The 15,201-nt window shown below is 38.2% G+C and overlaps 1 protein-coding gene across 1 annotated transcript in view; it reads right to left on the reverse strand.

The window, feature by feature from the left end:
• Positions 1-3,570: 3,570 nt before the first annotated feature.
• The window catches only part of fmn2a (formin 2a), a 78,277-nt gene continuing 66,646 nt past the window's right edge, over positions 3,571-15,201 (reverse strand). Inside the window, exons 14-18 of the mRNA XM_087290326.1 lie at positions 12,052-12,144; positions 4,967-5,018; positions 4,314-4,463; positions 3,927-4,008; positions 3,571-3,803 (exon numbers count right to left, since the gene is read on the reverse strand). Coding sequence (XP_087146452.1) covers positions 3,777-3,803; positions 3,927-4,008; positions 4,314-4,463; positions 4,967-5,018; positions 12,052-12,144 — 404 coding nt within the window. The 3' untranslated portion in view covers positions 3,571-3,776. The remainder of the gene's footprint in view (positions 3,804-3,926; positions 4,009-4,313; positions 4,464-4,966; positions 5,019-12,051; positions 12,145-15,201) is intronic.

Consider the following 15,201-nt stretch of genomic DNA (forward strand, 5'->3'; position numbering starts at 1 on the left):
ACCTGTGGAGGAAATGAAAGTATAGATAAAAGTGTAAATTTATTTAAATAATAGTTTAGGTGTAACGTTTTTATTATATTTACAGTATATTTTTTGCCCCCTCTATATGAGCCACCAAAACACACAAATATTATATCTGGATATTGCCATTTGTTTCTTTTTCGTTATTAGTTTTTGCATTCAGTTCTTCTTAAATTGCAGTGACCGCCAGGTAAGCATAAATGTTCAAAGGCAGATTTTTTTATTTGCTCTTTTTTTATTGATAAATATTATGGCTTTTATCGTTTCACCTAAAAATAGGGTATTTTACACCATGTAAATACACATGACATCCTTCACTACAGAAAATATAAAAATAAATGTGCATGTTTATATATTCTGTGGGCCGGCTATTGACTATATTAGATATTTAAAAAGTGCATTTGTAAAACTGAAAATAAATTATATTTTTAATTTTAAAGGGAATTCATCCCTCCAGCAAAACAACCCAGGCTCATTCTGAAAATGTAGTCCCGTGAACGTTTCTGGAGACCGCAAAATATGTGGTCGGAGGTACGTATGGCTGCATTTAATTTTTTTTAAGCGAACGCTGCGGAGCGGTGTGACGCTGTTCCATTCGCTCACCTCCATGTGGAGGGCTTTCCCACCGCAACCAGTTTGTCCGGTTAGCTTGCCTTGTATGTCGACGGACTGAAGGTGCAGAGAGGGGCTGACCACGACGATGACGACCGGGTTCTAGTCCGTGGAAGAGCGGTTCCAGAAATCAGGTAAGAAAACAAAAAAAAATAATCCAAAAAATAAAGCAAACAAGTTCATAACAGGGTGAAAATGTGGTAAAATCCAAAAACGTGGTAAATATCAGACGTGCTTTTCTTTTTCTGGACAGCTTTTGTGAATTGTCGTTGGTTGGGTTTAGGGAAGGAGGAGGGTGGGTCAGCCGATTGGCCAGTCGCACCGTCAATCATTTTGTCATTCAGACAGACAGGCGTAAGGTCGTTTTGACAGCTGCATCTGGCAAGAACAGCGCGGGCACGAACGGCACTCGCAAGAGACGTTCAAGACGCGAAAAAGCGTACACAGCGGCCTCTTGCGGATTCGTGAAAACAAAAACTGCAAAAATACGTACTTCCCGGGACGTATTTCGCGGTCTCCAAAAACGTCCACGGGACGACGTTTTCAGAATGAGCCTGGGTTGGTTGTGTAATTTCTGCCAAAAATAATTGGATTATTGATTTTGTTACATAGAGGAGACTGCCTGTCAGTTGTGATGCCAGTTACACATTCAGGAGAGTTTTTCTTTGGATAAGTTGGCGGTTCATTCCGCTGTGGTGTCCCCTGATGAATAACGAGACTAAGCCAGAGGAAAATGAATGGCTGCGTTCGAAACTGCCTACTAATCAGTAGGTACTGCATTTGAATTTAAACGTCGTACCCAACCATTAAAAAAGTAAGTTCTATACAGTACGAATGTGAAAAGTATGAATAGAATTCGGACGTACTACATCCGTCATTTTGTCATGGTCACATGACCTTCCTGCATCAGTTGCGTCGCTTTACTCCCATTCATGAATTCGCTCGCGGGGCATCATGGGATAGCGCAGCATGCATGGGATGTGCACTCCAGAATCTCGCTGGAAGTATACTGATTTTCGTATTCTATGAATTCGGACATACCACTCGGCTCGCATACTGATTTTAGCGTTCTATGTAGTATAGAAGTATGCAGTTTCAGACCCAGCCAATGTTTGAATGAATTTAAAGAAAAACCTTCCCAAACAACTAACCCCAAAATAATTTATTTTTCTTCAGATCAGATAACCTGTCATTTATTCATTTACCTTTGGCTTAGTCACTTATTTATCAGGGGTCGCCACAACGAAATGAACCGCCAACTATTCCAGCATTTGTTTTACAGAGCGGATGCCCTTTCAGCCGCAACCTAGTACTGGGACACACCAATATACTCTCGCATTCACACACGCAATAAAACACCACGGCCAATTTAGTTCTTCCAGTTTACTTACTGTATAGTGCATGTTTTTGAAATATGAGGGAAACCGGAGCACCCCGAGGAAACCCATGCTAACATGGGGACAATATACAAACTCCATACAGAAATTCCGGGACTCAAACCAGCAATCTTCTGTCTGTGAGGCGACAGTACTAACCATACAACATATTTCAGGATCAGGTAATTTTAAGACCCGATAGCCTAGCAGACACTGCGATCACATAGAGGACAACTGCACTGTGGGGGTCCCGAGTTTGAATCCCTACACGCAAACCCCCCCAATTTCACTTCCTGTCAATATACTTTTCTTGCCATAACAAAGGCAAAAGAGATGTATGTATACATCTTTATGTGTCACAATACTGTCAAGTTATATTAAGGTCAAAACAATATTTAGACTTGTCCTTATTTCATACCCTCTTGATAGGCATACACACATGTTTTTTTATAGACATGCAGTATATGGTAAGGGGCATTACTTTTTTTGAGTAATGGTAGAGGCTTGTTTTTATTTCTGACAGGGCTGCAAGTAGTTAACCAATCAGAGCATGTTTTTCAGAACAGCACTTCTGCCAGAGGATTAAATAGATGTTGCAGTAATTTTTATGACCTAAAAAGGAGTAATGCTTTACTTGAAGGGGTTCATACGACTCTCATGAAACTGTTATATTCTCAACATGACATCATAAATATGAAGGAGGTTTTTTCATGTCTATGACAACTATTATTATGTGTCATTAGCTAAGTTAGGTCTTTTTAAATGCATTGTATAAGATGTCTTTGTTAAGACAACTTGAAAATTACAAAGACAGGTTGTAATGTATTTGTGTGTGTTATGAGGCCATTATAACTGCATCATCAATTGTATAACAGGACTATTCATATCTTTTTTGGCCTCAACTACAGTACGCTGTTACATATTTACTTATTTTATTTATTTGATGGAGTATTCACAATTTTAATGACAAATTTCAATGTTCCACTGAAAAAGTGATGAGAAAATATGCATGACAGATTATAAGACAGGTGACATAGTGGCTCAGTGGGTAGCACAGTCGCCTCACAGCAAGAAGGTCGCTGGTTCGAGCCCCCTACAGTCAAAAGACATGTGTTTTAGGTGAATTAAATTAGCTAAATTGGCCGTAGTGTATGAGAACGAATGCAAGAGTGTATGGGTGTTTCCTACTGAAGGGTTGCAGCTGGAAAAGCATCTGCTGTGTAAAACAAATGCTGGATTGGCACTTCAATCCACCTTGATTAACAAAGGGACTAAGCTAAAAAGAAAATGGATGAATGAATGATTATAAGGACCTCATGGCAATCATGTTTATGACAGATTTTTGACATGTTGTCTTGATAATGTCAAGTTGTCATAACAAAGACATCTTAAACAATGTCATCTTTGCATTTAAAAACACCTAACCTAACTAATGACACCTAATTACAATTGTCATAAGCTTGCATAAAAACTCCATACTTGTGTTATATAGATGTGATAATTATAAAGGTGTCACGTCAGTCTTATCAATGCCCCTTGAAATAAAGTGTTACCAAACAGGTAAAGTTTCTGAACTTTATGGGCACTTCAAGCTTGGATTGTCATTATTAAAAAATACAGAAATGACAAATGTATTCCAATCATACAATAACATTAAACATTTAATTTCACGGCTATTAAGTTTACGCTGAAGTAACTTATTATTTAAAAAAAGAAAGAACAAACAGACACATAAACAAGTCTTGAGTGATTCGGTACAGCAGAATTTCACATCTTCTGGCCCAGCTTAGCTTTCTGTGAGAGGGAAAAACCACAAAACATCATGCATAAACAAGAGTTTACGAGTTGTTCATAGCTTATAATGTGAATGACATTAAAAAGAAATTTGCTTTTGTTTGTAATGTTAGTAAAACCTACGATTCCTGATGCTTGTTTAGGTTTAACGTTGTAGGTAGCCTTCTCTCGTGCTTGTTTGAAAGTCTCTTCTGCAGCTTTCAACCTGTAAGTTTTACAAAGAAAAAAAAAATGACCCACTGGCTTTCTTGGTTTGGGACTTGTGAAGCTGAGCATCAATGGATTTGCTCTTCAGTGTTTGGACTTTCAGCAGTGAAATTTAAACCCCACTGAACTGAACTAAATTAAACTTAAACTCTGAAATCTGGAATGACACAGTTTCAATTTACTAGAACTTCTATGTGAAGCTGCTTTGACAAAACATACATTCTAAAAGCGCTATAAAAAATAAAGATGAATTGAAGACAATAAAACAAACAAAATGGTAACAAGAAGAAAATTAATCCTCACCGCTCCTGCAGGAGGCTTTTATTCTCTCTCTTCCACAGCTCCTTGAAATCTGATGAAAACTCATGCCACACTGTGAAGAATGTGTTCGGTGAAACCTCTTTCTCTCCCGCCTTAGGCTTGACCGAGAAAAACACGCTCAGCTCCAGAAAACTGGAGAGCATTCAGAGAAAAGCATGACACTATGAACAAAATATTACTAAATAAGATTAGAAAGTTTACACTGAGGAATTGTGAAATTGATCGGCTTGCTTCAAGCATGTGAAATGTGAAATTTTAGCTTGTAAAAATAATGCTCTTACACAAAGAACGACAAGTGTAATTTCTTTTTCGCCCACAGCAATCTTTTGGTATGCATTTGAAGAAACTGCGACAGTCAGACGATGAACACAGAGAACTTTCAAATTAATTGACATGTAATATTTGCTTTTATTCCACTCCGAGAGCCAAAATTTTGAAAAGAGACAATCTACTTTCTACTTTCTAAGTGTCAATCAATATGAGTGAATCGCTCTATTAGTAGCAGGAGTGATGGAAATACATAGTAAAGAGAGTGAAGGAGAGACGGACACACTCAGAGAAAACATGACCAATATGATGCAGTAATAATAAGTCAACAAGAGAACTGGCTCAATTACAACAGCAAGAATACTTACATCCTCTGCGTGTCAGTGAGCTGTTTTTCCTGGAGCTCCAGCTCTGTTTTGGCTGTGGGGGAAAAAGGACAGAAACATTGTAAATGTGACACCGTCTGTTGTTTTATACTTTTAAAATATGTATATGTACTGCTTGTCATCCAATGAAACATGCTATCGTAAAAATGCTATCAAAGATTTGTCCCAGTTTTAAACAAACCGCAGGTCTTTTCAGGTTATGATTTTTTACGATAAACATGAGCCCTTCGAAATCTGACTGTAAGCCCGCTGTAATCCGCTGACATGAAATATCAAAGAGGAGATCATTGTGAATCATATTTGTGAATATTCTCCTTGTGAACATTTGATGAGGCATACTGTAGTTGGACTGCAGAACGAGAAGCAGGTCTCTGAAGTCATTACCGCAGTAATGTCAGTGTCACTTCATTTACTGCTGCTCGGAGAGTCTCCTGTGATTCACTAATAAATTGAATGACGAGCCCAGTGTTCTTACACTTTTTCATACCACTCAGCAACCACAATTCTGTGCAATCAGAGAATCCCCAAAACACAGATCACTTCAGTTCCCACCTCCTCTGGCCCCAACATGAGATCTACAGCTCATTAAACTGATTTAAAACATTGCTCAATACATTTGTTTTTCTAGAAAATCATGATTGGTAGCGGTGATTGCTACCATTACAGCTCATACTCAAGTGTTTGAGCCATTGAGCATATTGCAATTTGATGTGTGGCTCCAACATCATCATTTGTGCTATGAACATCAAATTGACTTCATGAGGAAAGATGTGAAATTATGTGATGGAGGCAGGTACATGAGGACATTTAAAAACTGACATTTGTTAGTTTGAAGTTTATTAACTGTTTCAATATAGACCAGTGGTCCTTAACCCAACTGGTACCGGGCCGCACAAGAAATCATTAATAATTTCAGTTTTTTTATTATCCGTGGCTGAACTATCTTTTATTTCGAAAAATCTTTTATTTTGAAAAATGAACATATTTTCTCGGTTACATCTCGGTCACTTGAGTGCCCAAATTTTACCCACAAGCAGCAAAATGAGTAAGAAACAAGCGACTTTGGAAAGTTTCTTTGCTAAGGGGAAAATGCCCAGTGAAGGATCCGCAAATTGCCATGGAATAGATCCCCAATCCATTTGTCAACAAATCAGGTGAATTCAGTATGTCTGTGCAAGAAGATCAACGAAAGAAGATTGCTAATGACGGCTGCCTTTTAGTGGCCATTCGCATATCACATTTTTTTTGAGTTTGCACAAGTTCTTTATTTCCAATGAAGGGGCGCAGTTTGCACACACAAGCATCATGATGCACTCGCACCTTCCAGACCAGATGCACCCAGCTGAATGAATCCCGCAAATCACGTGACAAGAATTGACTGATCAGCTTCAGCTTGTATGAAATATACAAATTTCAATAAGACTAATTATCTCAGACAACCACTGAACACCCAAACACTGCAGTGCTTTGTCAATTTTTCCATAAATTAAATTTGAATTAGAGAGACAACAATGTTTTGTCTTTTACTGATGGTCTAGCAACTTCCTCCCCGCACAACCCCTACAACCCCCATTGGCGGTAAAATTGACAAGCGTTGATTGGTCAGAATTGATAAAAAGCCTGAAAACCACTGATATAGACCCCATTCTAATCAAAATTTAAATAACAAACTGGTCTGAGCATCGAGATTTTCTAAACATGGAAAATCCCACAAGTTTGGGCCATTCCTCAAAAACTACCTTGCAGTCAACTGAGAACACCCAAGAAACCACAAAGCAACACCTGGAAAACCACAAAGAATTTCTTATCAATCACCTGGCAACCTACTAAAAACCATTCAGAACACCCTAGAGTAACCACAGAGCAAAATGTTTGCAATCCTCTAACATTGTCATAAAGTAATTAGCCCAAATGACAAATTTCCCCAGTAGTGTAGTTAAGTGTCATCCCAGATGCAATCCCACCTTATTCAACAGTAGGTTTTCCTCTTCCACTAGCAAAGCTACAACCTTTGAATGTATGATGTGTTCAACATTCCATTCCACACTTGATTTTATTGGTTTATCTGTGTACTGTTTAAAGTGCACTTATTCTTTTTAGATGTTTGCTGTGAATGCAACGCTTAGAATATTCATACTATAACAGGTCATAGAAAAGTGCATAAACGTGATTTGGGGCAAACCTGTATAAACTACAACACAATAACCAAGAGCACCATAGAAACCACATGACAAAATCCTGGCAACCACAAGGAAATCACTGTCATTTACTTGACAACCAGCTAGAAACCACTCAGAACACCCTAGAGTTCACACAACAACCTGACAGCACTTATTGGACTCTTCACAACCCTGTTATGGTCATCAGCATCTTAAATCCTTGAAAGTTTTTAATATTTAGATTTTTTTAAATGCGTGAACATTTATATGTTTACGAATGTATTATATCACCTTTGCTTCAAATTACAAAAAAAAAAAAACATTAGCAATAATCTGAGGTGTTTTTAATGCAGCGTCTATGGGCTGAGAGTAAATTTGACGTTATTCTCTCCTCTGGCTGCTGCTATCAGTCTCACAAAATGTTATTTTTCTTTTTCTGAACATCTTTATAACATCATCGTGGAGTTTTTCTTATATTGTTTCAGTAAATAAGATTGTAAAAGAAAATTATTTTTGTATTCTTCCATTCACTGCGCTCTAAGTTTTCAAAACTATCACGACTTCCGCTACTGAGAAACCAGGAAATGAGAAAAGGGTCTATAGAACCTAACAACCATTTTTCAACCAACTCGTAACATGCTAAAAACTAAAGAGCAACACCCTGAAAACTAATAAGAAAGGCTTATTAACCACTTAGTAACTTTCTAGCAACCACCCAGAATACCCTATCAACCACAATACAAAGCTATCACAACCATACATATATCCCTAGTAGCCCCTTAGCAACTTTCCAGAACAGCCTATAGCAACTATAAAGCCATCTAGCAACAAAATAGAAAGTCCTATAGGAAACAATTGATATTCACATAGTAACCAACTAGAGCACCTTAGCAACTAATAAAAACACTGCATTCTAAAAATGTTGGGTTATAGTAACCCAAATTTGAAATAAAAACAATTGACAAACACAACTGATGGGTTATTTTATTAGGATAAAAGCATAACCCAACTTTAACCCACCACTTATTTGGCGATTTGCAAATGAAGGGAGGGTGGTGGGGATGTGCTGGGCATGGTGCTGCGATTGGTAAGCGATGAGGTCGGGGAGGTGGGGTTTGTCTGAGAAGACTGGTAAGTGTAGAGCAGGGTGATGTGACCGGGGGGTGAGGAGGTGGCGATCAGTTAGTATAAAAACAGGGGCTGGGGGGTGCTATTGGTAAGTGAAGAAGGAGGGAATTGGGTTAGCGTTGCAGGCGGCAGGCCAAATTGACCGTCAGGCCACTGGAAAACCCCTATGTTTAGAAATCTCCCAGTTCTCCATGTGGCCAGTCCACTTCGATTTACAGTCTCCTCCGAAAGACGGCGCTCATTGTCTCATTGACAGTACAGTGTCCCCTTCACTATATTGGGGTATTAGGACTCACACAAACCTTAGGTTAAGCGCCCCCTGCTGGCCTCACTAAAACCACTTCCAACAGCAACCTAGTTTTCCCATGTGGTCTCCCATCCAGTTACTGACCAGACTCAGCCCTGCTTGGCTTCAGTGGCCAAAAAAAGGCCGTATAGCAACCAAATGATACTGCCATAACAACCAGGCAGAATACCCTAGCAACCACATAGCAACACTCTGACAACCACAAGAACATCTTGGTGGTTACTTGGTTTAACCATCTGACATTACAATTGTGCCAATGTTTCGCCACCGTACTGTTTGCACTACAATGGCTCATCTGAAGCTCTTCTAGAGTTTACCCCATCTTCTGTACCTGTTACCATGGTAAACTGATTATCACATTACTTTTCAGTGACCATGCAGGCTAGTGTAAATGGCACAGCATTAAGAATTATATCAGCAGAGCAAGCGTAGACCAAACAGCACAGAGACCTTCTCTCACACACATCCGCACGCCCGCCTCACTCCATTTTCCTCCTCTCCTCCTTTCTGTAGTTAATTTCATGCTCTGAAAAATAAACAGTAGTGGTTGAAGCGCTGGAGCCAGAGACTGTTACTCTCCTGGAGTTTCAAAATCATACAAATAACACAAAATAAGGCTGGGGTCTTTTTTTTCTCCAATCTCCATTCTCTAACTGCAGGCAGTGTTGAAGGGGGTCTTTCCGTGGTCATGTCACCCATCTAAGAGCTCATGAAGGAGACCCACGAGTCTCTAGATCAAAGCAGTAGAGACGTTCAGTGAAGACCCCACCCTGCTGCCCCTGCCGCCATAGCACATGTGGCTTTTGTTACCGAGACCAATTTGAATACAAAGAAAGAGAGACAGCAACACATTCAGCATTCGCTAAAGCCTGTCGTGAAGCAGAGAATGAAAAATAGAGAGACAGCTATGCAGAGACGCTCCAAGTTGAGCGATGGAAAAAGGAGGTTACGGCATGGCGACTGAAGATGATTGGAGTGCGAAAGACGAAAAGAGGCCAGCGAAATGTGGAGGAAAATAAAGTGCTGACAGGAACAGTCTTCAGTGCCACAGACAGATCAGGCCAGTTGAGTCAGACACATTTAGAGGAAATAAACAAGAGGACAGAAACCGTATCAAACAGAGATGGATCGAAGCAGAGATGGAGAACAGAGAAGGCAAATAAACAAGATTGAGAGCAGCTATAAGAAAAGACAATCACCGGATCGTTCAGCTCCACTTCATCAGAGAAAGAAAACACTGAAATTCGATTAACGCGCCGGGGTGGAGCGTAGGTAAAATTAGTGAAAGTAATGGAATTAAGGACTCTCACTTTTCATGTCGCTAGCTTTATACAAATAATGTAAAGCGATCGAGACCAGGTCAGGTTGGATGTATTTCCCAGAATCATTGTGGGCTCTGTCACATTTATTTCTCAGCACCTCATCTCTCATCTCACACAGGGTCCCTGTACATCCATCCCAAATTAGTCAGACTTTAATTAATTCCCAATGTGATGCATGTAAAGGAACACTTGGATGGCTCCACTTTATTAAAACATGTTGGGATGAAGGGGTGATGTCGTTTTATTTATTTGGCCTGAATAAAGCTATATTTGAAAATAATTATTCCTTTTAGAATTATTAGGTGGTTATGCTGGAAAATACATTGGCATGAAAAATAAAAGCAATTTAAAAGCTAAAAAAGAGAACTTTGGATTTTAATAGTGCTCTGTTTTCTGATTATTAAACAAAATAAAGAATTAGACTTACCAGCCCCTTTATTAAGTACAGTTTAATAGGTACCCCTGTTCAACTGCTAGTTTACAAAAATTTCTAATCAGCCAATCACAGGGCAGCAACGCAATGCATTTAGGCATGTAGACATGGTCAAGACGATCTGCTGCAGTTCAAGCCAAGCATCAGAATGGGGAAGAAAGGTGATTTAAGTGACATTGAATGTGGCATGGTTGTTGGCATTCCAGAAACTGCTGATAACCACTTGATACAACCGAGGTATGCAGAAGAGCATCTCTAAATGCACAACACGTCTAAACTTGAGGCAGATGGGCTACAGCAGCAGAAGACCACAGCAGGTGCCACTCCAGTCAGCTAAGAACAGGAAACTGGGGCTACAATTCGCACAGGCTCACCAAAATTAGACAATAGAAGAGTCTAATGAGTATTGATTTCTGCTGTGACATTCAGATGGTAGGGTCAGAATTTGGCATCAACAACATGAAAGCATGGATCTATCCTGCCTTGTATCAACGGTTCAGGCTGGTAATGGTGGTCTAATGGTGCGTGGGATATGTTCCTGGCACACTTTGGGCCCGTTAGCTAACCTGAGTATTGTTGCTGACCATGTCCATCCATTTATGACCACAGAGTTCCCATCTTCTGTTGGCTACTTCCAGCAGGATAACGTGCCATGTCATAAAGTGCAAATCATCTCAGACTGGTTTGTTGAACATGACGATGAGTTTACTGTCCTCAAATGGCCTCCACAGTCACCAGATATCAATCCAGTAGAGCATTTTTGGGATGTGGTGGAACGGTACATTCGCACCATGGATGTGCAGCCAACAAATCTGCAGCAACTATGTGATGCTCTCATGTCAATATGGACCAAAATCTCTGAGGAATATTTCCAGTACCTTGTTGAATCTATGCCACGAAGGATTGAGGCAGTTCCGAAGGCAAAAGGGGGTCCACCCCGCTACTAGTAAGGTGTACCAGTGGCCAGAGAGTGTATGTTGCTAATATCTGAGTGCTGCTAATATTCTTCTTCTATCTATTTTTTTTAAAAGCCATAATATGCCACAGGGAGAAATTTTCCGGTCCCACTTTATATTAAGTGTCCCTAACTACTATGTACTTACATAAAAAATACATACAATGTACTTACTGTGTTTATAATGTATTTGAGAACACTTGTGGGGCTTTTGAGTTGGAATAGAGGTTGGGTTATGGACAGGTTTGGTGGCATGGGTAGGTATAAGGGTAGGTTAAGGTGTAAGGGATGGTCAATAGTGTATTTAAAAATGTAATTACAAAGGTTAATTACAGATGTAATTAGATACATGTATTTAATCAAGCATAAGTACACAGTAAATACATGTATTTACACAATAAGTACTTTGTAGCAAACTATTAATTCCTTTGTAAGTACATATTAGTTAAGGCCACTTAATATAAAGTGGGACCAATTTTCCTAATGTCAAAAAAATATCAGAGGAACATCCGTAAATGATAACCTTTCAGCAATAAAAAAAGGAAAAACAAATTAAAATAAAATATGTATGTATGTGTTTGTGTGTATATATATATATATATATATATATATATATATATATATATATATATATATATATATATATATATATATATATATATATATATATATATATATATATATATATATATACAGTATATATATATATTTATATGAACTCTAGTTTATATATATATATCTGGGCTTTTTCTCTTTCTTTTACCTTTAGTTAGAAAATCATCCATTTTGTCCTTAAAGGGCTGCAGGTGCTCATCAGATGAGATATTACACACCTTTTCTCTTTCTGCTGAACAGGCTGTAAAACAGAACAGAACAGGAACACAGATGAAAAAGGAAAAATATTTAAAGGAGCTGAAGAGCTGTTTATTTCAACCATACAAAATACAACATAATTTCTATTTATGCGTTTTGTATTTAACAAACTCAACATAAAGCATTTTTAGAAATATCTTTAGAAATAACTTCAGGTCATTGTAAAGAAGCGGTGGTGCTAGCCAATCTCAATCATTCATTAATTTTCATCAATTTTCTTTTCGGCTTAGTCCCTTTATTAATCTGGGGTCGCCACAGCGGAATGAACCGTCAACTCATCTTACATGTTTTACGCAGCGGATGCCCTTCCAGCCGCAACCCTTCTCTGGGAAAACTAGCCTATCTAATAATAATAATTTTTAAAAGATTATTATGACCTCTGTGGCATTCTTTAAATTAATGGCTCTCAAAGTGAAGTTTCACAATGTAATTTCATGGAGCATGTGATATGATTAATCGCGGTTGGTCTCCCAATCATTAGTAAAATAACCGGATTAATCCAAATTTATTATAAATAGCCTGTTTAGTATTACTCCCTTATCTTTTTTGAAGAATCCCCCCTTCCACCCCATCTCCCCCTTTGCCAGGGGGAGCTCTCAAGAAATATCTAATCTCGTACCCCTTACATACTCACTGACCAGACAGGAGCCCTGGGCTCAATTATCTCTGAGCTCAGGGTTCTCTCCCGGGATAGCATGCTAATATTATCAAACAATATCTAAAGGTGCTTTCACATCTGTTGTTCGGTTCATTTGGTTCGGACCAAGGGCAACAAATGATACAATACAAATGTAGCATTTTCTGTTGTCTTTGGGTCCTTTTCACACCACACTGATTGCTTCAGTCCGAACTAGTTGAAAAGAACCAAAATGCAGTCATGTGATAAAATCCACATTACTCATTGGCCAGATGTTATTGAACGTATATCATTAACTGCTTTTCGATTGGTCAGTATTAATGTGTGGTGAAATGCCAATGGACTTCCTGTAAGTAAACAAACCGGCAGACACAAAATGTTGCTTTTGCCTATGGAGAGTCTACTGCGCTGGCTTATTATATCCCTGGTCATAGTATACTATATAGTTTGTATACATCCCTTTAGACAAACATTTTGATACTGAAGCACAGCTGCAGCTGTAAAACAATGGTTTAATGCATTGCAAATGGTGAAAGCGCATCGCAAGTCACTTCAGGAGGAAGCGTGAATTAATTTAGCAAAACTGCGACATAGTCATCTTCCGGAAATATTACAAATGATCCATCAGGTAATGTTTTCCCTCTCTCTCTGTTTAAAATTGTTGGTAAAGTGCTGTCAAGAAATATTTTTCCTCCACATAATGCACATTGCATCGGACTACGGCAGCTGGATTAGTCCAAAAAGGTGCAGACTTTTTTGCAGTTGAATCTGTTCTAGTTCAGATCATGTTCTCACCACAAATGAACCACTCCAGAGTTTAGTTGAAAGCATACCGAGGATACATAGTCTTGTTATGCTTTTTTGGTCCGTTTTTGATACTCACTCGAGTGCGATTGCTACTTTCACACCTGCCCAAATGAACCACACCAAGAGGGAAAATGAACTCTAGTGAAATTCAACCAAACTAAATAAGGCAGGTGTGAAAACACCCTAAGTGTGAACTCTTGAAGTATGCGTTCATAGAGAATCGTTTATTTGGGTCACTAAAAAACTGTAAATGTTATGTTTAATAAAACAAACATATTTTTATTTAACTGCAGAACGTTTTATTAATCTTAAGAGTCTCTTTCCATTTTAAGTAACTTTTTGTGGAACAGAAAGTTTCCACATATGCCAAAGGTTGTTTATGGAACCATCAATTCCAATAAACATAAATTTATAAGATAAAGTAAAAAAAAGTCATCTTTATTCTGGTATGATTAATGCAAGAGCTGTAAATCTGTGCAATCAGTCAAATTCAAGTGTGTTCTCGCTGTAAAACTGGCCCCAATCAGTCTGTTCTTGTTGTCTTTATGGTTCCAAAAGTGAAGTTTTCAGTGATGCAATAGAAGGGCCAATTTTAACTCCTCAAATAACCTTTCTGTGAAAATAAAACATGTTTTTTCTTAGTGTGGACGTTTTAGGATTCATCTACAGAATCTTTTTCCACAATAAAGAATGGTAACTTTCTTTTTCAGCAAGACTGTTTACTCACTGTATGACACTTAACAGATCACATTTACAAGTAAAGCCATATTTTTAGTTTATGAATACATTGTCTCATTTTCAAACTCTGTTTCTCTTTCAGCCAAAAACTGATACCTTTTTTTCAGCTGTCCCTGTCTCTCTATATTATTTTATGCATTGTAAAATGATGCACTTACAGTAAGTTTGTATAGAAAAAAACAATGATTTCCATTTCTTGCCTTCCCACTACCACCATAGACATTTATTAGCAGCTCCTACAGAAACACCATGAATGTTAAAATTACATGTAAAACACACATGGAATAGATGTTTTTTGCAACACGTACATGTGAATTAAAAACTATTTGTGTGATCACTTCTTTTTGACATAAAATGGTCAAATGCATTACATAACACATAGTAGTTTTAAAATATGAATCATCTGACGCTCACATTATTTTTCTGTAAATGAAAGAAGCTTCACTCTTAAAAATAAAGGTTCCAAAGAGTCTTATTAGAGTTATAGCCCCAACCCCAATTCTACCCCTTACCCCTCGTTTTGTGCATTCACATGAAGGGGTGCCCAAATTCTCTTTGGTTTTAGGCATAGGACTAAAAGGAAGGGCTAGAACCCCATGAAACTGAGATATTTTAGGATGACACTTGAAACCAAAGGGTAAGAAAATTTCCTAGAATATACCAGCTACAACAGCAGCATGACTGCACATAGAAGTAAGGAGATTTTGTAATTATTACAAATTTTTACAATATACTAGCTTATGTTTTAATACATTCATAACTACAGCAGTCAGCATCGTCAATCTCATATGAAGCAAGAATTGCAAAAACGTATGATGACATGTGCAGGTGTTGTAGTGGTGTTCCATTTCTTAGGGG

Source organism: Danio rerio, chromosome 17 (assembly GCF_052040795.2).
Source record: "Danio rerio strain M-AB ecotype USA chromosome 17, GRCz13ab, whole genome shotgun sequence".
NCBI lineage: Eukaryota > Metazoa > Chordata > Actinopteri > Cypriniformes > Danionidae > Danio > Danio rerio.